Source organism: Sabethes cyaneus, chromosome 1, assembly GCF_943734655.1.
Source record: "Sabethes cyaneus chromosome 1, idSabCyanKW18_F2, whole genome shotgun sequence".
In the NCBI taxonomy this organism is placed as follows: domain Eukaryota; kingdom Metazoa; phylum Arthropoda; class Insecta; order Diptera; family Culicidae; genus Sabethes; species Sabethes cyaneus.
Genome location: NC_071353.1, coordinates 168,019,764 through 168,042,846, shown reverse-complemented (window position 1 = coordinate 168,042,846; position 23,083 = coordinate 168,019,764). Strand labels below are relative to the sequence as shown.

The 23,083-nt window shown below is 41.9% G+C and overlaps 1 protein-coding gene across 1 annotated transcript in view; it reads left to right on the top strand.

Moving 5' to 3' along the window:
* Positions 1-11,118, top strand: part of LOC128732849 (Y+L amino acid transporter 2) — a 35,195-nt gene extending 24,077 nt beyond the window's left edge. Inside the window, exons 2-6 of the mRNA XM_053826263.1 lie at positions 8,196-8,909; positions 8,972-9,316; positions 9,380-9,548; positions 9,614-9,814; positions 9,877-11,118. Coding sequence (XP_053682238.1) covers positions 8,476-8,909; positions 8,972-9,316; positions 9,380-9,548; positions 9,614-9,814; positions 9,877-10,272 — 1,545 coding nt within the window. The 5' untranslated portion in view covers positions 8,196-8,475 and the 3' untranslated portion in view covers positions 10,273-11,118. The remainder of the gene's footprint in view (positions 1-8,195; positions 8,910-8,971; positions 9,317-9,379; positions 9,549-9,613; positions 9,815-9,876) is intronic.
* Positions 11,119-23,083: the final 11,965 nt, after the last annotated feature.

The window sequence follows — 23,083 nt, the reverse complement described above, 5'->3', positions numbered from 1 at the left end:
AAGAATAGTATTCTTGAGCACCAGTGCTGCCAAATATTTTTTAATTTGATTTGAAAACTAAAGTTCTATTTTTCTCTCAATGAATACATTGTAATCTCAAAAGTTCCGACTCCATCGTATTCCACCGATTTTTTTTTACATTAGAATCACTTATCGTCACGAAGTAGGGTAAATTAACCATTAGTGGACCAGTTAGTGCTTGAGTATTTTTCTTCCACAAATTATTTTACACTGGTAACGCTAAACCGCAACCGGAGTAACTTTCGATTAAGCCTAAGAAAATATCGATTTATATTGCAAATCTCTATATTTTACTCATTTTTTAAAACAGATTTGAATGACCGTTTTCCTTTTGCGGACCTGGCGGTTTACAACAGGATAGCGACCGGGTCCATTAAAGGAATTCTAGTGTATTTTGCATGAAGAGGGTCCACTAATACCGACATATTTTGCATTGTTAACCGTATAATGGACCCCTCATATGTTGAAACTGTCGATTTTAAGGCATTAACAATTGAATGCAGCTAAATCTTTATAAACTGGAATGTGTAGTATGTTTAGTACTTTCTGTCTCATGTCATATATCCTCGGGAATGAGAAGCACAAGCTAATAAACGCCAAAACTGTACCCGAAGTCCATTATAGGTAAAGGGTCCACTATAGGTTAACTTACCCTATTCCTTTCCGATTCAGAGACAACGTTTTGAAGCAAGCGGCCTCCAATTTCTTATGTAAAACCAAGAGCAAAATATTTTTTTCGTGAAGCAGTAAGTCTCTATGCCCTCTATGCACATTTTCCCGAGCAATGTTGCCAGCTTGATTTGATCTTCTGTTTTTATACCACAAACTTCGCAGCCAGCCGTTAGAGTGCAGGACAATTGCAGGGCAAGTTGCTACGACTATTGATTATTGACTCTAATAGCACCTCCCAGCCGAGATTCGAATATACGACGACTAGCTTATTAGATCAGCATCGTACTTCGAGGCCAACTGAGAGGCTACCTCAGCTACCATGTCGTACAGGATTATCCGGATTTTAGACTCAATTAACCGGGTGGAGAATTTTTTTAAATCATCATCATTATCATCCGTGAAAAAATTATAACAAAAGGATTTTTATGACTCAAATTATAAAATTACTCTTACTGGGCGCTAGTGTCTTAGTAATAACTATAGGAAGTTGCACCAACTTTTCAAAAGGGCCAATCTGCAAAGTGTAAACAAACCGAGTGAGGGTTTCTTTTCCGATGCTAGTCCAGCAGAAAATAACCCTCACTCGGTTTGTTTACATTTTGCAGATTGGCCCTTTTGAAAAGTTGGTACTGAATTTTCTTTGATTGTACAATTTTTCATGAATCGTGCAAAATGTTTAGAAAGTAACTGGGAATGTGTTCACGTGACTGAGACCAATAGATTAAGTGAGTTGGTGGGATTTTACCTGGCCTTCTTAGAAGTACCATTAATCGATGGTAGATGGATTTTTTATAGGCAGTTAACGTAGCTAGAGAAAAAAATTGAGTGTTGAAGTTAACTATTTCTCATAACCATTGGCGTAGCTATGTAATTTCCCTGGAGGGGGCCTAGGGGGGTGCGTTCTAAAAAAATTTTCATTATGATCCAGTTACGCCGGCTGTCACCGATAGCACACGGCTTCATGAGAGCCCGCGCAATTACGGACCAGATGTTTACCATCCGACAGATCTTGCAGAAATATCGGGAGTACAACGTGCCCATGTACCACATCTTTATTAATTTCAAAGCAGCATACGATGCACTCGATCGAGGCTAGCTATGACAGATAATGCACGAACACGGTTTTCCGGATAAACTGTGGCAAATGATCAGAGCTACATTGGATCGAGAGATGTATTTCGTGTGTAACTCGGGGACACTTTCGAATCCTTCTTGCATACTATTCAACATCGCTCTTGAGGGAATGGTCCGACGAAAGCGAAGTCTAGGAGGATTGGGTTAAACATAAGTGCGTCGAAGCCCAAATACATGAAAGAAAGAGGCTCAATAAATCAAACACGTGCCTCACACGGACGGTAACTGTTCAAAGCGTCGCTTGCCGGAAGCGGAAGGCAGTGCGGACAATATTTGGCGGAGTACAAACCCGGCAGTGTGACGAAGACAGCTCTTTTCAACAGCTACACTGCCGGTGGAAGCATAACTGTCCCATGTTACATTTTGTCATTTTCGACATTTTGTTGTCTAACGTTATAATTATATATGTATTTTTATAATAGAATCGAAAACATGGTGTTTATACTAGAAAAACTCGAAAAAATTTGAGGCCAATTTGTCCCACTGGAAAAATGGACGCATATTTGTCTCGCTGCATACACACATATAAAATGTTTTCAAGTTGTATACAAAATTTGGTGAAGTTTTTCAACATTATCTCGAAGAGAAACAAATAAGCGTGTAGGGCGCTATATCTCTGCGTATTAGCGTTGGTCAGAGGAAATGCTTATCAACTTAGGGGCTATATTGGCTCGTTTCATTATCCCTGATTTCCCTGATCGCGGATAAGTTCAAGTTGTTACGTGGTTTTTGAGCCGTAAATCTCGCATGTGCATAGTATTTTTCGATATAAATTAAATTATGGTTGTATATGAGCACCATTGGCATTATATTAAATTTGTTAAAAAGGTATTTTTTATATCTTAATTTTCGTAGTTACTGGCTTTACAAGAAAATTTTCGAATATCCAAGTTAGTCTCATATGACTGATGCTTACATACTTACATTATCCATCTAGCTCCGCCCATCTACTAACAACAATTCCTTTCCCGAAATACTTGTGAAGATGCAGAGGATTCCCTGGTCTTTAGTAGCAGCAAGTATTGGACTAACATTGCTTCCCATCCCACCAGGACCCGCATTCGGACGTGGCCGGCGTCGGTATTGATCAGCATGCAGGGACCTGATAATGTTGCACAATGAAAAATAGCCTGCTGTCCCAAGTATGCTTTTTCCAACCATCATTTTGCAATTTTCATCGGTCCTGGTCAATAACGGAGTAGCAGCACATGGGCGGTATCCTATGCTTATGCTTATGCTTAATTCTGGACCTGCAACACAGTCTGGATCAGATTTTGGACCGCATTTTTATCAAATTTTGACCAGGTTTTGGATACTTTGGACCACATTGTTAATCAAATTTTGGATCAGATGCGAGACCAGATTGTGAACCATATTCTGGACCACATTTTTATTAGATTTTGGGCCAGATTTTCAAAATACGGCGGTGGCCCAATTTGGCATACTCTTTTTTTCTTTTCTTAACCCTCTAACGGGTAAGACCGTCTGTAGACGGCCTTCGCTTTTGGTGCTCCAGAGGCGCATACAAAATTTGTTTTTAATTGGAAATACACAAAATGTGTTCAGAACAGATTTCTTGACATTTTGATACTAATATCATAACATTCTGACCATGCATTCAAAAGTTATCATCTTTCAAAAACAAAAATTCCGAAAAATTCGGAAAATAATTAATGCGCGAATATTCCCTTTTTTACTTTTGAAGGAAAAGGACATCTAGAACAAAATGATTGACCTAAAAAATGTTTCTATGAGTAAATTTCATGCATTATTTTAATTTTGTAATATATCTGAATTGAAAAAACATCTGGATAGAGCGTTAGACATGAAAAAAGAAAAAGAGAAATTGGACTTTTTCTTACCTGGCGCTCCTCCAGATAATTATTTTTGCATGAAAATCAGAACTTATAGTTTTTTTGTGTGTACTTTCATGATAAAATAGTCATTAGCTTGATCGCATCGTTTTTACGATGTTGCCCGTTAGAGGGTTAAATCAGTGCTCCTTCGAAGTTTGTTATTTTTTAGAATTAAACTGTCAACTCCCGTAGATTTGTACAACCCCCGAAATCCAATATTTCGCAACACTTGTTGAGAGTGTCTTACTGAGATTCAGGCCGTTTTTGGCGCCTCACGTAGGAGTACAGCAGCCAAAAACCTGACCAAAATTCAAAAATCAAAATGTCAATGAACCACTTGCTATTTATCAATGTTTTATTGTTAGATACTTATAGCTTTATACGTCGGCCATTTTGAAAATATCTCGATTGTTTACAGAATTGTACAGCTGTCAAAACCTTGCTATTATTCGCAACGTGATTTTTTTTGCAAGTAGTCCGACCGACAAGGTTGAGCTCCTGCTGTGTTTTTGATATTTTCTAGAAACTGTCTCGTAAAAATTCAATTTGGATAATCTAGACAAAGGTATATAGAGTAAATTTCACATAAGTTTATTTATACACATTTAGGTGAAACCCGTAAGTCAGGAGTGGAAGCAGCCACTTTTTGCGTTCTTTTTTAAGGCATTTTTTTTACAAAAAAGCATATTTGTTTATGTTTCTAAGCATCTCTAAGCAAAAATTTTACTATCATTAAAAAGATCTGGAGTTCCAGAATAACGTTTCAAAAGAAAATTTTACGCATCCTCACGCTCTCAATTTATTTTTGGATTTGAAATTTTGACGATTTTTAGTGCGTTTTTTTTCAACTTTATCAAATACTTGTGTTTGTCATGCATTACTTAAGAAATTTCGATGTATTCTTTCAGATTCTGAGAGAACTAACTGGAAATTTTCCAGAAACCACCTCTTTCAGTTTATACAGCAATCTCCTGATCATTGTCCCGAAAAACTTTTGTTTATGGAAGAAAGACTTAAAGAAACTCTTAAATGCCCTCCAAATCACTGTCAAGCACTGAAACATCAGTTGAGACGTTTTAAAACACAGTACAAACGCAGATGGGCGGTTTCTTCTAATGTTTCGCACAAATGTTTAACGGAGCCAAATTTTTCTTATGTGGAGTAGGAAAAAGCCCGCGGGAGTGACACATATATTTGTGTCTTCTCCCGTAGGCATAAAACCTCTCATCTTTTCAACAAAAATTAAATTAGGTAACAAGTACAAAAAACATTAATGAAGGTTACTTAATTACTAAAAATATCAACATTCTAATTTATATGAGTTAACAAAAACAGGTATGGAGGTCTTGAATATGGCTTCTTGTAATTGTTTTCATACTTCAAGTTCTAGTCACATATGTGGGTTGTCTTATAATCCTTTTCTAAAAAGATAAAAGAAAGTGCTAAATGGGGATACGAATAGTTTTGAGAAAAGTATAAATAAGAGACATGTAGCAAAGATCTAAACTTGCTAAAATATCACATTGACAATTAGCTTGTTTATTTCTCCCTTGAAAGGAATCTTTTTAAGCACGGATCCAGCGGTATGGTATGTTGGGCATTGCCAAACGACATGTTCTATGTCATGATAACCCTCACCACAAGTACAACGATTATTTTCTGAGAGACCTACACGATGAAAATGTGCCTCGAGCCAGTAGTGGTTTGACATAATTTGAGACATCACACAGATAAAATCACGATTCACATTAAAAGTTTTGAACCATGGTTTAGATGATACTTTGGGAATAATGGAATGTAACCATCTTCCTAGTTCTCCATTGTCCCAAGAGTTTTACCAACTGATTAATGTCTTCTGACGTAAAGAAGCATAATATTCGTTAAAGGCGATAGGTCTCTCAAAAACTTCACCGCTTATTGCCCCCAATTTAGCTAATGTGTCAGCCTTCTCATTGTCAGATATTGAACAATGGGAAGGTATCCACACAAAATGAAATATGAAAACATTTTTCAGTTAAGGTACTCAAGCGCTGTCGTATTTTTCCAAAGAAATACGGGGTGTGATTTAAATCTCTAATTGATCGTAGAGCTTGAATAGCACTGAGACTATTTGTAAAAATGTAATAATGATCTAGGGGCAATTGGTCAATAATCCCTAGAGCATAGTGAATTGCAGCTAGTGCTGCTACGTAGACAGAGGCTGGGTTATTGAGTTTGTAAGAAGCGGTAAAATTAACGCTGAAGACACTAAAGCCAGTAGATCCATCTAATAGTGATCCATCAGTGTAAAACATTAATGGGGTTGATATTTTCAAATTTATTACAAAAAATTTGGGGAAACTGCTGTACACGCAGATGCTCGGAAATGTTACGAGTATCTTCTAGCATGGAAATATCAAAAAAGACTTTAGAGTAATTTGACAAAATGGTTGAATTGGGGAGACATAAGCGAGGATTAATACTTTGATCCATGTGATTGTAGTAAACAGTCATAAAAGGAGTTTGAGGCTGAAGTTCAATTAGCCAACCAACGGTTGAAAGCCCCATCAAATAGTAAAAAAAATTACTAGAGGATTTAAAACCTCACATTTAATAAGAATACGAGAAGCAAGATTCCAGAAGCGGTCTTTCAATGGAAGAACTCCTGCTAGTACTTCTAAACTCATAGTGTGGGTTGAGTGCATACATCCTAAAGCGATACGTAAGCAACGATACTGTATACGCTCAAGCTTAATGATGTGGATGTTTGCAATGGAACGAAAACAGAAACAACCATATTCTAGAACAGAAAATATCACTGTTTTGTAAAGTTTGATGAGATCTCCTGGATAACCCCCCCTCCATGTGCCAGTTATTGTACGGAGAAAATTGATTCTCTGGTGACATTTCTGAATCACCTTATATGGCATTTCCAGATGCATTTAGAGTCAAACCAAAGACCAAGGTATTTATGTACTAAAACTTGGGAGATCGTTTCATCCATGAGTTGGAGTTGTAACTGAGCTGGTTCATGTTTTTTCTAGAAAAGATTAATAATTCAGTTTTTTCTGTAGAAAACTCGGTACCCAGTTGTGAAGCCCAAGTTGATAAATTGAATAGAGTGTCTTGCAATGGACTTTGTAAACCGATAGTTCTAAGACCGGTAACCGAAACTACGCTGTCATCTGCAAATTGTATTATTGTGCATGGGTTTGTAAGACATTCATCAATGTCATTTGTATAAAAATTGTAAGGTAAGGGGCTTTAGCACGAACCCTGGGGAAGACCCATGTAACTAATTCGTGATGTTGACAAGTCTCCATATGTGTTTTTCGGATAGTAAATTGTGTAAAAAATTGTTTAAAATTGGCGAAAATCCTTGTTGGTGAAGTTTATCCGAAAGAATGTGAATCGAAACTGAATCGAAGGCCCCTTTAATGTCTAAGAAAACAGATGCTATTTGTTCTTTACGAGCATAAACAATCTGAATTTCTGTTGAGAGGAACGCAAGGCAATCATGTGTTCCTTTGGCTCTACGGAATCCAAATTTTCAAGTTTTATCATCTAAAAATAATAAATAACTTTTTTGATCTATTTGATGCATTAGGTAACTGGCTAAAAATCCTTTTAAATAATTTTGGCCACGTTTTTGTTCTCCATACTCCTATGTGCGCCTCCTAGAGCTAGGCGGGGGGTCAGTCTGGCCAACTGCACGCTACGGCGCTGAATGTTATTACTATTTTTACCACAGAATACTTTAGATAGAATTTTTAAATACTAAACGATTAGATCCTTTAAGCTAATTTGTGGTCTACACTACACGATAGCAAAATACACGAAATACGCGAACTTGATGGTCATATCGTAGGGAATCAACTTGATCGGAAACAATCCGTTGAAATATGACAGCGAAAACTTGTGCATCGAAGAAACTTCACGGCCTGCTACCTGCTGGGTTCAATGCTAGCTCTGATTCACCTCAATCTGTGTACGATTTTTCACGCCAATGTTTTTATTTTTACTAAGCAAATAGATAAACTTTCTGTGAAGTTACTAGTACTTCGCTTATCTATCCGCGATTATTATCAGCACTATCATCAGGACCGACCGACCGACCCCGTGCAATTAGCAATGAGAAGGAATAGGCACCTAATTGCTGCAGCCAAGCAGTAAACGCCGATTGCTTTCCAATTCCAGTCACACTTCGAACAGAGAAAATGGTACTTTTCCATCGATTTTAGGTAGCAAAATATTTGTACGTTGATGATGAAAGTTTACATCAGAAGTTAATCTCCCCGAGTAGATTTCGAGTTAATGAAGCACAAACATTAGCACAGCCAAAGAAAGAAGTGTGCAACGATTTAAGTGCAAATAGGCACTTATATTGTGCTCGATGGAAGTACTGACTTAATACAACTTTGTATGCTTCATTAACTAGTTGTTTGCGAATATTCGCCACATACCTACATATATGTATGTACATACTTTTGCCATCTGTTTAACCGTTTTTTTTTTTCCTGCTCTTATCTTTAGCCTCGTAAAGCTAGTTTGTGAAACGATACGCTGGACAGCAGCAGCAGCAGCAGCCACAACAGCAAGTACCTATATCGTGCAGTAACGAGTGAGTGACTCACACGCTAGAGTAAGCTCAATGCTCGACGGCAACACGAAACTGAGGCGGCTACCAACAACAGTGGCCCACTACTAGTAGTCTACTACTAGTCCTACAACTACAATCCGATCCGCTCCGATCCAGTTATCATCAAACACCGTCGTCAGTTGATATCCAGCCAGCACGCACTCGGACTCGATCATGGTACTAAAGCAACGAACGACGGCACTGGAGCTGCACTCACCAACGGAGGATGTCCTGGTTAGTCCGGGCAGCGAGAGTCTCCCGCCGATGGATGCGACGACGACGGCGGGGGCACCGCCGCCGGCGGCTACCGGACGTGTTCAGATGAAGAAACAGCTCGGTCTGCTGGAGGGAGTTGCCATCATATTGGGTATCATTTTCGGGTCGGGGATTTTTATTTCACCGAAAGGAGTCCTCCAGGAGGTCGGTTCCGTTGGGACGTCGCTGGTGATTTGGGTTCTGTGTGGGCTGCTGTCGATGATTGGTGCGCTCTGCTACGCAGAGCTCGGCACGGCCATCCCCAAATCGGGTGGAGATTATGCCTACATCTACGAGGCGTACGGTCCACTGCCGGCTTTTCTGTATCTGTGGGATGCGACGGTGATTTTTGTGTAAGTTTGTCCTAACTTTGATGGAAATTTAGCGAGAATTTACGTGCATTTTTTGTTTCCAGACCAAGCACCAACGCCATTATGGCTCTGACCTTCGCCAGTTACGTGTTTCAGCCGCTGTTTGCGGCCGGCTGTTCGGTGCCCACCATCGGGTTGCAGCTGTTTGCGGCGGTAACGATCTGTGCGCTGACCTACATCAATGCGTACGACGTTCGGATCACCACCAAGATGCAGAACATTTTCATGTTCACCAAAATCGGCGCCCTGGTGCTGGTTATCATCGTCGGTGTCGTTTGCATGGCCCTCGGTGGAACCGAGAACTTTGAAAACTCGTTCGAAAACACAGAAACTGACCCGGGCAAGCTGGCCGTAGCATTCTACTCGGGTATTTTCTCCTACGCTGGATGGTAGGTTGCCGCTTTGTGTTCCTAAACTTGATTTTAATCGTAAAAACTCATTCTTTTGAACAGGAATTATCTCAACTTTATGACCGAAGAACTGCAAGATCCGTATAAGAACCTCCCAAGAGCAATCTACATCTCGCTCCCGTTGGTAACTTGCATCTACGTTCTGGCAAACATGGCCTACGTGGCAGTTTTGACACCCCAGCAGATTCTCGCTTCGGACGCAATCGCTGTGGTAGGTTTTTCACAAACTTAAACTCCATTTTCGTTCGATCACACATTCTTATGCTTCCAAAACAGACGTTTGCTCAAAAAGCCATGGGCTGGGGAGCCTTCGTTATGCCAATTCTGGTAGCCATCGCCGCCTTCGGCGGCCTTTCCGTGCACATTATGACCTCATCACGAATGTGCTTCGTTGGCGCCCGCAACGGACACATGCCGGAAATCCTCTCACACATCAACGTGAACCGATTCACGCCAATGCCTTCTCTGGTTTTCCTGGTAAGTCTCACACCGACCAATAAGAAAACAGGAGTTTTTACAGTTTAACCATTGAATTTCAGTGCATCCTCTCGCTCCTCTACCTATTCATCAGCGACGTGTACGTGCTGATCACCTACAGCAGCATCGTCGAGTCGTTCTTCATCATGCTGTCGGTCAGTGCGGTGCTGTACTTCCGCTACACCCGGCCGGACATCAACCGGCCGATCAAGGTCCAGCTGTGGGTACCGACGCTGTTCGTCATAATCTGTGCCTTCCTGATCATCGTCCCGTGCTACGTAGCACCGTACGAAGTCGGTATGGGCCTAGCCCTAACCCTCGCGGGCATTCCCGTCTACTACATCGGTGTGGTGTGGAAAAACAAACCAACTTCGTTCCAGAATGCCCTCCGCACGGTCACCCAGTTCTGCCAGAAGATGCTGCTGACCGCCAAGGAGGAAGCCGAAGGTGACGAATAATCCGCTCCGCGGATAAAGCAAAAGCAAAACCAACAATCCGGCGTCCAACGCCGTGTGAACGCAAGACTGTACATAGGAACAGCAAAGCATGCAAGTGGCTTTTATCTCCCCCCTAGCAAGTGATATTACTTGATTTGTTCCCCTTTAATTTCTAGTTTATCGGTTTTACCCTCGAATGTGAGTTCTCGAACAAAAGTTTTAGAAACTAACGACGATCATTTGTGCATATTTATACCATTTTTAGTTTGTTTGTTTGTTTTGTTTTTTTGTTTTAAACGATACCAAAAGATCTAAGTGCCAAATTGCTACCGAAGATTTGTGTTTTCCTCTACTGTTTCTGTCGATTTCCTCCTCTGCAAAAAGATGCTCCACCAAAGCAGAGTACTTAAAGCAATTAAACTATCATATTATCAAATACCGAGGACATTTTCTCCCCCCCCCTCTTTAGGACGTAGTACAACAGTACTCATTTTACTCATTTTCAATTGGTTGGTTATATTTCTTCATAAGAAATATGTTCTCCAAACTTTGATTAGCATATCGTTAAACTCCTGAATAATCTGAGCCTCCTCTAAGTTAGGTGACATTGTACATACATTTTTACTGAATTGTTTCCGTCACAGTTTTTTGTGTGTTTTTAATTTAAATCCGTTTCATTTTTCTTTCGTTTTTAATTTCTGTTTGCCAATCATCACCCCACAGCTATCAAGCTGGGAAAGCAGTTTGTTTCATTTTGAAATAGCACACAAACTAGAATCTTACTGGAATGATGAATCACAATAGATATAGATATAAATATAATTAATACAATAAGACTACGTAAGCAGAAATAAGACAGATCAATAAAGAAACAACGCTTTTAGTTGAACTATCACAATTAGGCTCGTTTTACGAAATCACGAAATTGTGAAGTCCTCCAGTCACCCCTGACACCCGGCCGCTGTTCGACGATGGTCGTCAGTCGTCCTCTATAGAGTTTTCTACGTGACCAGCTTAGGCAACGCAAAGAAGTTAAAACAACTAGATTTTTTATTAATATAACTCTTGTCGGTTAACACTTTCATACGAGGCTTTGAAATCAACGAACAGGTGATGCGTGTGAGCTTGGGATTCGCAGGACTTCTGAACGGTCTGCCGTAGGACGAAGATAGCGATCGCTCGGTAGTTCGAGGGATCATGTCAGCTCTCGAGAAGAGGACGCGTCAGGTTTGGAAGCAACTATCGACTGCCTGAAATTCAGATGCCAGCCATGCTGCATCGACCAGCCCATCCCAACCACTAGTCAGTCTGCTGTGGAATTTGTGGCGGTCCCCTTCGAAACATCCAGTGTTCGGCCCTATCCAGCCTAACCCCAGCCCAGAAGAATGAGAAGATCCGAGCAGCTGGAATCTGTTTCAAGTGCCTGCGCAAAGATCACCGCTCCAAATATTGCAGGCCTGCATCAGGAGGAATCAAGCACATCCATGTGCCGTGTTCTGTTTGAATTGCGGTTCCCAGGTCAACTTTATCACGGAAGAGATGGCCAACCGTCTTGATATCCCAAAGAAGCCTAGCCAGCCAACGTCCCAATTGTTGGAATCAACGTCCTACGAAACGAACCCATGCTCGTGATAGTTTCGCAACTGGACAATTCCAACTTCTAAGATCGTCAACTGGAGGACAAGTCCTTGCCGATCCCAAGTTCCACATACCCGACAAGGAGGACTTGCTGATTGATGGGGAATTATTTTTCGACATACTGAAACAAGGGGTGACATTGCGATTCTCGTTTGGAGTGATTTTGGTTCGTTTCTCCCATTCGTTTAACGTGCTCGAAACGAACCAAAACCACTCGAAACGAGAATCGCAAGGTCAGCCCAGGTCAACTCAGCCTAACAGATGGATTACCACAGCTACGAGACAGACAGCTTGGACGAATGGTAGCTGGCGTCATCCTAGTACCACCACAGGCGTAAAACGTTACTCCCAAGTACGGCCACGCATCGGTTGCAGATATTGAACGGAAGATGCAACAGTTTTGATGGCAAAATCCTGATTTGTCAGCCTCTCTGGTTTTCTTGTCTTTATAAATATTTCAATGCCCGATTTTACATTCTCAATTTTGTAATTTTAGCACAAAAATCTCACGACTTGGCGCATCTCGGAATTTCACAGAATGGCTCAGGTAGAGTTCTGCGTGTACAGCTTAACTCCTGTTTCTCTTCCCGGTCTATTATTTTTCGAGTGTTCCTCAAGACAGCAACACGGGACCTTTACTGTTTGTGCTGTTTTTCAATGATATCGGCCCGCTGCTTGGAGCTGGATACAAGCGAATGTACGCTGACGAAATTTGAAATTGTATTCACCAGTTCGTTCTACAGATGATTGTATGCGGCTTCAGAGGCTTTTGGATAAGTACGTTGACTGGTGCAGGGAAAACTGGCTGGTCATCAGCATCCCGAAGTGCCATTTAAATACTTTCCATCGCATCGCTAGTCCAATCTTCTTCAACTACCAAATAAATGAACAGGTAATTTCGAGGGTCGACCAAGTCAATGACCTCGGAGTACTGCTTGATGCCAAGCTGACGTTCAATTTACATCGCACCACTGCAATATCGAAGCTTGGCTCCATCGCTAATATTGCTCGTGATTTCAGTGATCCTCACTGAAGGCGCTATACTATTCCCTAGTACGTTCACTGATCAAAAATGTGTGCATTGTTTGGCATCCTTATCAGCTGGCATGGAATCTACGTATGGAACGGATGCAAAAACGTTTTGTTCGGCTTGCGCTACGAGACTTACCTTGGCGTGATCTAGCAAATCTATCACTGTATCCCGAACGTTGTTGTCTTCTGGGTCTTCAAACACTCGAGCGGCGTAGGAAGGTTCAGCAAGCTGTTTGTGTAGCAAAGATCCTAAATGGCCAGATCGATTCACCGACAATTCTATCTGTTTTGGCTTCCGTGCGACGCAACGCTCCCCCCGATCAACCGGACTACTGCAGCCGAGTTTTCATCGAACAACTTTTGGATGCAACGAACACATAACTGCCTGCATTCGAACATTCTCTGCAGTTGAAACCCTCTTTGAGTTCGGCGAACCTTCACATAAGTTTGCATAGAAATTATCTAATAGTTGCTTTTTATAAGCATAACTATAATATTCATTAAGACAACTGTGTCAGTTGGATTTCACAATCAAATAAATAAATACTTTCAACTGTTTACACTGCTGTAGACCCGACAACGAGATGGAAGCATTTTACGTGCAGCTGGAGGTGACGTACAACAGTTGTTCGCCATGGGACATTAAGGTTGTCATCGGGGTTTTAAACACCCAGGTCGATAGGGAACCAATGTTAGTCCGGTGATCAGGCCTTTTTTGCATGCACGCTGACACTTATTGGAGCCTAATCTATCAAATTCTCATAGATAGCCGGTTTTTCTCAAAAATCATCAACATGCGTTCCCTACGGGATACGGATATCGTCCTTAATCATTACCTAGTGCCAGTAACTGTGCGCTCAAAACTTCCGACGGTATACAAGGTGCTCTCATAGATTTTGTTGCGCCGTCTTCCTACAATAGCAAGAGCAGTACCAGGTGAGCTTTACGGGAGAGCCCGCGCTATTTCGCAATGCGTATTTCAAGGCACCATACGATACAGTTGAATGAGAATACCTTTGACAGTTAGTACACAAAAACGGTTATCCGGACAAACTAACGCGGCTGAGTTTGAACTGTCTCGTATGCTATTTAACATCGCTATTGAAGCTGCGATCATGCGAGCGAGCACGAAACGAAAAGAACGAACCTCAGTAAAAGTAGCCAAATCGTTGCCGCAGACGACTTTGATATCATTACTAGAATCTTTGGATGGTGGAGGTAATCTACCCTAAACTAAAAACGCATGCTAAGAGGATTGAGCAAAAAATCAGTGCGTCGCAAACCAAATACCGTGGACCCCCGTTCGTTTGACCGTTTTTAATCTGAACACTTTTTAATTTGAACCCCGTTGGTTTGCACGACGTGCAAATTAAAAATGGTTCAAATGTCATTCTCAACAAGACATCATATGCTTATGCACACAATACACATAAACACGATTTGGTCCTGCTGACCAAGCGTGTTTAATTTGTTTCACATTCCGTTTTCCCAACGAATATGATAGAAATCCGTTCGGAAAATGCAATATTCGCTGCTTGCAACTGCCAACTAAATCAAACAATCAAAACAATAACAAAAAACAGGGCGGCCAGGTCATACGAGTTTCAGCATATTTAGGGTGGTCAGTTGTACAAATTAAAAAATAACCCCGTTAGTTTGCATGAGGAATCGTTCAAACGAACGGGGGTCCACTGTATATATGAGTTCATATATTTGGAGTCTCTGGTCCCCACCGACAATAATACGGGTAAGGAGATTCAGCAGCGCATTCAAGCTGGAAGTCGAATCTTCTTTTCACTCCGCAACACTTGTGACTGTAACCTTACATATGGAAGATACACACGTTCACTTGCTAATACAGCCAGGGATGCCACATATAATTCTGTGTTTTTTGTTGGAAAAATCTGACAATCTGTACAGCGAGGAAAAATATCTGTGCAAAAATCTGTCCAATACAAAACAATGAGAGTGAAAGAGATAGAGAGTCATTTTGCTAACTATTTCCGTCTCTTTCACTCTCATGTAAAAGCTCAAAAATCTGTTTAATCTGTGTAATTTGGCGGAAATCTGTATTCTATGCATACAGATTCTGTAAAGGCAATTTCTTTCAAATATCTGTTAACGGGAAACTAGCAGTCATCAACTTTTCGCCGTTCAGCCCAATTTCGGAAGCAGTTTTTCGGCCCAAAAGCGGGGTTCTGTTTATAAAAATGTAAATGCGGCATTCTTCTTGCCAATCTGAACACAGCGAATATATTTTCGTGAGCAGAATTTTTGTTTCAAACAAAAAAACTGCTTTTGAAATTGGCAGAATCAATGACGACTAATTTCACCTTAAACACAGAATAATCTGTGCATGTGGCAACCCTGAATACAGCAAGAACGCAAGATGTTGAGGACTTTTTTTGGCGGAGTACAAACGGAAAGCAGATAATGGCGGAGGCATATAAACCGTGATCTATGTACACTACTTGATTCCGATCGCACACGTGGTGAAAACGTGTTGGGGTAGCTCGACCAGATTGAAGCTGACTTGCGAATGTCGAGATTCACAACGAAATGGCAACGAATAGCCCAAGACGAGTACACTGGAGAAAAGTTCTTGATACAGTGCGAGCAACCTCGGTGTCGTGTCTCTCCTTTTAATGACTGGAATTTTCACGATTTGGAGGAGCATAATTCAGTTCCAAATCTACTATCGACACATCTTTCTAACTCCGATGAAACACGTCTGTCCAAGCTTACATCGTCCAAAAAACTGCCTCTTGTTTCGCGCACGCTTTTAATAAACTCGCGACCGCAATTCGAAACAAACGATTCGCTCTCCTTCCCTTTGTTCTGCTCAGACGAGAGAGTGTCGAGCCACGCATTTTGTGCGCACGATGCATGATCTCGTTCACACATGCAGAGGAATTCTTACACTCATACCAGTCAACAAGATCTATATGCCAACACCATTTTGTAACACGGAAAGGAATACAATCATTTTCACCTAACTGGATTAATTATCCAACCAATTTATTTTGCCTGACACATTCCCTACACTCGGTTCCATACAGTATGCCTTATTCGTTTTTCGTCTTCTTTGATGATGTTTTTCTGGCCCTTGCCAGGTTACTTGGCGACTTTTACACTGGTTTTCAGTGCCATTGCGATGGTAGTTAAGCTTAGCTGGATCACTGAAACTCACCATAGCATTTATACAAGAAAGCATTTGGCTCTAGTGTTTAAATTAGTACAAAATGGCGAGAACTTTCATATCGCCTCTCGTATTGTGAAGGAGGAGACCTACATGGATGACGTACTGTCAGGAGCTGACTCAGTGGAAGATGCTACTATGGCTAAATAGCAGTTAAAAGAACTCCTAGGTCGAACGTAGGCGCACCTTATTCGTTCTCGTTTCCTCTTCGTTTCGTGCTATCTACCAGATAGAAAATAACGAAGAACGAAAACATGTAGGTTTGCAGGCACGGTGGCCACGAAGTGCGACCCGAAATTATAGCACGGCGTTCGGGTGCTTGCTTTCTCTGGTGGCGTACCAGTACGTAGCGACGAAACTGTGTCAATTTTCAAAAAAACCCGGTTGCGGTGCATACATATGTAGGTATGCACCGTTTGGCTCCGAGCCACCAGTCTAGTTTTCCTAAACGAAAATGGTGCTCGAACTCCCAGCAGCTGAAGGAGAACATTCCTATCGATGAACGAGAGAAGATTACTCCGTGGGAGCAACGAGTAAACGAAACCATAAAGGTGTTAGGGCTGCGTTAGGACCCAACCGGCGATACACTGAAGATCGCCTATCATCCGAATCAAACTGTGAAAGAACCACCAGCGAAACGTACGATCTCGAAGTACCGAGATCGCCAAATTCTTCGACCTCCTTGGACTGGTTTCGTCGGTTATAATCTTGGCGAAACTCCTCGCGCAGAAACTGACACCTTAAAATCAACTGAGACGATCCGGTGGATGAAAATATTACCCAGCAGTGGCAAAACCTTCAACTTTTCCTAATGCATCTCCGCAACATCGAGATCCCTCGGTATGCAATTTTGAACCACGCAGTTGCCTACGAACTCCATGGCTTGCATGCATATACCTACGGACCCTTCCTACCGATGGCTCGGCAAGGCTTCGTCTCCCTCTCCAAATTGGCCTCTGAACGAACACGCCTTCCCACGGAAAGAATTGTGCGCCGCCTTCCTGTTGATCAGTTTACTGACAAAGCAGCACACAGGCAAGTTTCGGCAGGAACATGTCTGATCTCATCAGAATCCAGCCGATGTCATTTCTCGCGGACAGCTACCCGATTTTGGTAACCAGCATCCAACAAGATTTGATAACCAACATCCTCTGGTGGAGTGGTCCGAGTTACCTTGAAGTGGTGTGCTACGAAGTTGCAATTCCAGGAGAGATACGAGAAGAGGCGCTACCTCTTCTTCGCGAACAGAAAGCTGCCGTCGCCGTCTCCGATGTAAGAGTGAATATACCTTCATTATTCTCCAATCATAGCAATTTCCACAAGCTGCAACGAATTGTTGGCTACATTCTTCGGTTTGCTGACAATTGCCGTAAGCAGAATCCAATCGACCGAGTACTGACACCCCATCTGACCGTCCATGAACTTCGCCATGCAACAGAAACCATCATATACGTCGTACAGCATGCACACTGAAATGAGTATCAGCATGAAATCAAACGGGTTCTCGACAACGAACCATACAAGAGGTTAGGAGATTTTTGTCCTATCTGCGCCAACGCATTGCAATGGACCTCACGACCGTCTGTCAGAATACTGCCATTCTTATCCCGACATATTTCGGCTCGCGGCAAAAAACCTTTTGAGGGAAAAAGCGCTACTTTGCTTGCAGTCAATATTTTCTCCCGCGTTCATCGACTGATACTCCGCAATCACATTATTTACTTACTTTAGCAGCCGAGAGCCGAGGGGGCTCTTGCTGTATTAAGAATTCCTCTCCATTGTACTCGGTCCTGGGCTACTCGTCACTAATTCGTTGCGGGTCGCGACACACGCAAATCGGCTTCAACGTGGTCGAGCCATCTAGCACGTTGGGCCCCTCTATTACTGGTGCCAGTGGGGTTCTTGAAGAGAACGGATTTCAGTGCACAGTCGTCCGGCATCCTTACGACGTGTCAGGCCCACCGTAGTCTCCTAACTTTCGCTAGGTGTACGAGGGTATTCTCTCCAAGCAGTGCCTGTAGCTCGCGATTCATACGTTTTGCGTTTTGTACATTGTTAGCTTTATGCGGCGGCGTATCATGCTCCTAGATCGAAGCGTCTTGCGGAGGGAAAAGTAGGCTCGATTTCCAGCTTGAACGCGTCGTTGGATCTCATTACTGGTATTATTGTCGGCGGCGACCAGAGATCCCAAATATACGAGTTCATCAACCACTTCCAGTTCATCGCCGTCAATAGTCACTGTCCGTGGGAGGCAAACGTTACTATCTCGGGAGCCTCTTCCTACCATATATTTGGTTTTCGACGCAATAATTTGTAACCCTATCCTCCTAGCTTCCGTTTTAAGTCTGGCGTAGATTGCCTCCGCCGTCCCACGGTTTCTGGTAATGATGTCGAGGTCGTTTGCAAAGGCTAGGACTTGGCTACTCTTGCTGGAGATCGTTCCTCTCGTTTCGAAGCGCGCTCGCCGGATCACACCTTCAATAGCGATATTGAGTAACATACAGGACAGTCCATCCCCTTGCCACAGTCCTCTGCGCGATTCGAAAGGACTCGAGAATGTCCCCGAATCGCGCACGTAACACATCACTTGCTCCAGAGTAGCTTTGATCAACCGCGTCAGGTTGTCCGGAAAACCGTACTCGTGCATTATCTGCCATAGCCGTTCTCGTTCAACTGTATCGTATGCTGCTCTGAAATCCACGAAAATATGATGAGTGGGCACGTTGTACTCTCGTCATTTCTGAAGGATTTGTCGGAGAGTAAAAATTTGATGCCCCATAAAGCCGAGCTAAGAATTTGTGGATAGATTCCCTCCCTCGTCCCTAAACATGTCAAGTTAAAGTATGTAGCCCTTGTGAGTTTGGTTCACCTTCTCGTAAAACTTACGCGTGTCATTAGCCCGGAATAGTTGTCCTCCTTCTGGCGCTTTTTCTTCGTCAGGATCGTGGTCAACTCATTCCGCGATCGTCGATACTTGGCCGAATTCGCTTTCGTGGATACGCTTAGATAGTTTTTCCTCTCTATCGCTTGTTGACATTCCCCGTCAAACCGATCATTCCGTGCACTCGAGATTTCCATTCCTAGTACCGCGGTTGCGGCCTCGTTGACGGCCGAGCGTATCCTACTCTATCTGTTTTCGAGGGTCGAAGCATCCAGCTCCACAGAGCAATATAGCTCCATACAGCTGAAAAATTTATGTGAAGTGACTGTGAAAATAGGGCCCCACATGTCTAACAGTACGGGCCATAAATCTCGAACTGATACAGTTTTTCGTTGAAAGCCTGTGTAATGGCATTCAGAAGATTCGTTGCCAGACGGGAGGACCATGGAAGCGAATGGTTAAGTCCAGCACGGCAGCGATGAAGGCTGTGTCCGAAAGACCGCGACTTCTCAACGATGAGGTGCTTGAAACGATCATGTTGGAGGCCGAAGCGATTGTTAAATCGCGACCGCTGACTTACGTTTCCCATACCACATGTTGCCAAAATATTGACCAGTTTAAACGCACAAACATGACCAAGAAACGCTGGCAACGTCTCTGCAATTTATTTTCAAGATATGGAAGGAAGCTACCGGAAAAAAGGATGGATGGAGTTATTTGTCGCAACTACAAAAAGAGTGTTCGGCTCGACTGCTGCAACCATCGTGCTATAACGCTGATAAACGCCATCTGCAAGGTACACTCCCAGAATAGGTCGCGCCGACTGTCACCGACTGATAGCACAAAGTTTCGTAGAGAATTATCAGACGGGCTTCATGGGGACTCGTGCCACTACGTAAAAAATTTTGCCCTACGACAGACTGACGCGACTGATTAGAGTTACATTGGATCGAGTGATGTGTTTCGTGTGCATTTCGGGGACCTTCGAGAGTGCAGAAGCGGCGAGGGTTGAGAAAAGGTGTTGACTTATCTTGCATTCATTTCAACATCGCTCTTTGAAGGGAAGATCCGACGAACGGGCATCGACACGAGAGACACCACTATTTTCAGTAAAGGTAGCCAACTTCCAGGCTTTGCAGATGACTAGAAACTTTGCGGATGGCGGAGGCAATCAACGCCAGACTGAAAGCGGAGTCTAGGATTGGGCTAAAAATTAAAGCGTCGAAGATCAAATGCCAAAAAGGAAGAAGCGCAAGGAAGACAAACGCGGTAGCCGGCCACGAACTAGACGTGTGTGATTAGTTCGTGTATTTAGGACAGCTGGTGACCGCGGATAACACGAATGAGGAGATCCGGCGAAGCACTCAAGCAGGAAATCGGGTCTACTTTGCCCTTCACAAAACGCTATGACCATGTAATAAGCATACGCCGCCGTACGAAGCGGACAATGAACAAAACCCTTATTAGACCGGTAGTTCTTTATGAACTTGAACCTGTGACGGTGCTCACGGAGGTCATACGTGGCCTTGCCACGTTCGAGTGGAAAGAACAGCGGACGATATTTAGCAGAGTGCAAGCTGAAGGCAGGAAGATTCCTATCGTACATCTAGCAAAAGACGGTAAACTACGGTGAATCCACTAAAAATTTACTTTACTTACCAAGCAGCCATTCCTCAGTTGCTATTTGGATTAATTTTACCTACCTGGGTAGTTGGATAAGTTCACCTCTGTTTTAACTTTCTGTACAACGAAATACATATTCCGAAAACTGTTTGGACTTGTTACGAATAAAATTTGCTCTTCTCCACTGCTGTGCCTACTGCGATTTTTCTTCGTCATTCCTCCATACAGACAATGTGACGTTCGCTGGTTCGAACTGAACGTCACAGTTTGCGCTTCATTTCGCACTGTTGTTTTTAGCGTTTTTAGCTTACCATTCTCAGCAAAAAAAAATGGAATTTTTGAAAATATAACTAAAAAAAATTTTCTCGTATTTTCTATAACCGAAATTTCGGACTATCAGAGAAAGGAAGCACCGCGCATCTAGACAATAATATATGTTTATTGTTTTGGTTTTTCCTTTACTCTCAAAGTGTGTGTGTGTGTTTATCTCATTTCACCAGTTGTTGTGGATTATCTCAATTAGCCTGGCCTTGTTGTTGTTGTTGTTTTTGTTATAGTAATAATTTAGCCTGTTTTTTGTCTTGTTTTCTTCATTTTGACTAACCGTACTTTTTACCTTCTTTTAAAGTGTATATGTAATATGTTCCTTTAATATGCTGGTGTGTGTGTGTGAGTGTTTGTATATATATACTATATATATAGAATCCCAATACAATGCCAAGCGAAGCCAAAATATAAACAATGCAAAGCCAAGTTTGGGTTTGTTACTAGAATCCTTAACTATAGTAGGTATACTATACTTATGAATAAGCAAGCCGAAATCAGGAGAGGTTTTGCATCGCTTTTGAGTTTTGACTAAATTGAAGAAGGCAGAAAGATAAAATAAACCATCAATAAATAGGCTTCGTCTATTGTGTGTTTCGTAACTCTGATACTATGATGACTTAACATGCTTTGATTAAACGGTCACTTCTTCTGTTCACTTTGTTTGTTTGTTTGCTTGTATGTAACAAATTTTTCCTTCAATGAGTATCTGTATCTTAATAATAACATTCTTCTATATATCGGTGACTACAGCAGCGCTGCTGCTGGCTAGTGTGTTTGTGTATGTGTTTGCGTGTGCATGATTGTAAATAGTGTCGAAAGTCTGGAAAGGAAACTACGATTTTTTTTTCAAATTCAAGCAGAGCGTTGCGTTGCGGTTCATTGTCAAAGCGCAGTTTGTATTAAGGATGGGATTAAAAACTCAATCGAACTAAACAACTAACAACAAAAATTTGAACACCGAAAAAGTAAGAACTTTATGGTTTATGGCACACCTTTCTACTGCTGATTGGCTGAATGAGGATGAGGATGATGTTGGCGATGAACTTGGCTTAAACGATTAAACACGTAATGCTATTGGAATTGTTTCGGATTCGATTTATTTTCTCTTTGCTCTGTCGTTGATACGCGCGTTCCAGTCTACTAAAGTAAAAGAGAATGGCTTCTGTTAAAACAAAAAAAAAACGCGGGTGCCGTCGTTGATTTCGAGAAATATTTCATGAAATGAAATTAAAAGCAAATAAAACTAATCGTTGTTGTTGGATTGGACTTTTCCATTCGAGTCGGGGCAAAGTAAGCTAGCTATACTGACAAGCAAATGCATTCACAATCCGTCCACGAACCGTTCCTACTAGGCCCCGGGACGGGGCCACAACCCTGCTTCTCTTACCTCCTAATCACATTTCGATTTCGCTTGTCCGAATACCGATCGTTTTTCGATTTTAATAACTGAGAAAAAAACGCTTGAGGAATTCAGCAATCACACTTTCTGAGCTACAAATATTTAATCCTCTTTTCTTCCTTCGTCGATGTGCTGTGGATTGCTAGTTAGGAACTAGTAGAAATATGAAAGTTTTTTTTTTATCTTTTGGGACGTTAAAACCCGGTTCTAGTACATACCACGGAGAACGACTTATAGTTTAATTCCGAAACAAAACAAAAAAATCAAATAAATTAAAATAAACCAAAAAAAATAAACAATTTCAAAATGCACACAACATTCACCGCCTCGCCTCTTCTTTCGAGGTCTGTTCTATATAGGCTTCCCTCCTAAAACTAAGGTTGATTCGTTCCCCCCACTCTTCTCTTATCTTCAGTACACTGCATTTCAATTTTTGCACAAATATGTATGTATGCATTGATGTATGTATGGATGTATATATGTATGTATATACGTATGTATAATAAACATCTTAAATTTAATGACTTAGCTGTTTGGATTATTTTTCCATCCATTTTTTTTTTGCTTTGTATGTATAGCGATATTTATTGATGTGTGGATGTGTATGTGTGAGTTGAGTACGCATTGGTGTAGGTGTATGTGTGCTTTTGCAAGCGATAAATTCTAACAACTTGTTGTGTTCGGCCACTTGCGCGAGCGAGCATATTCATTTAAAGATATATACGAGTACGAT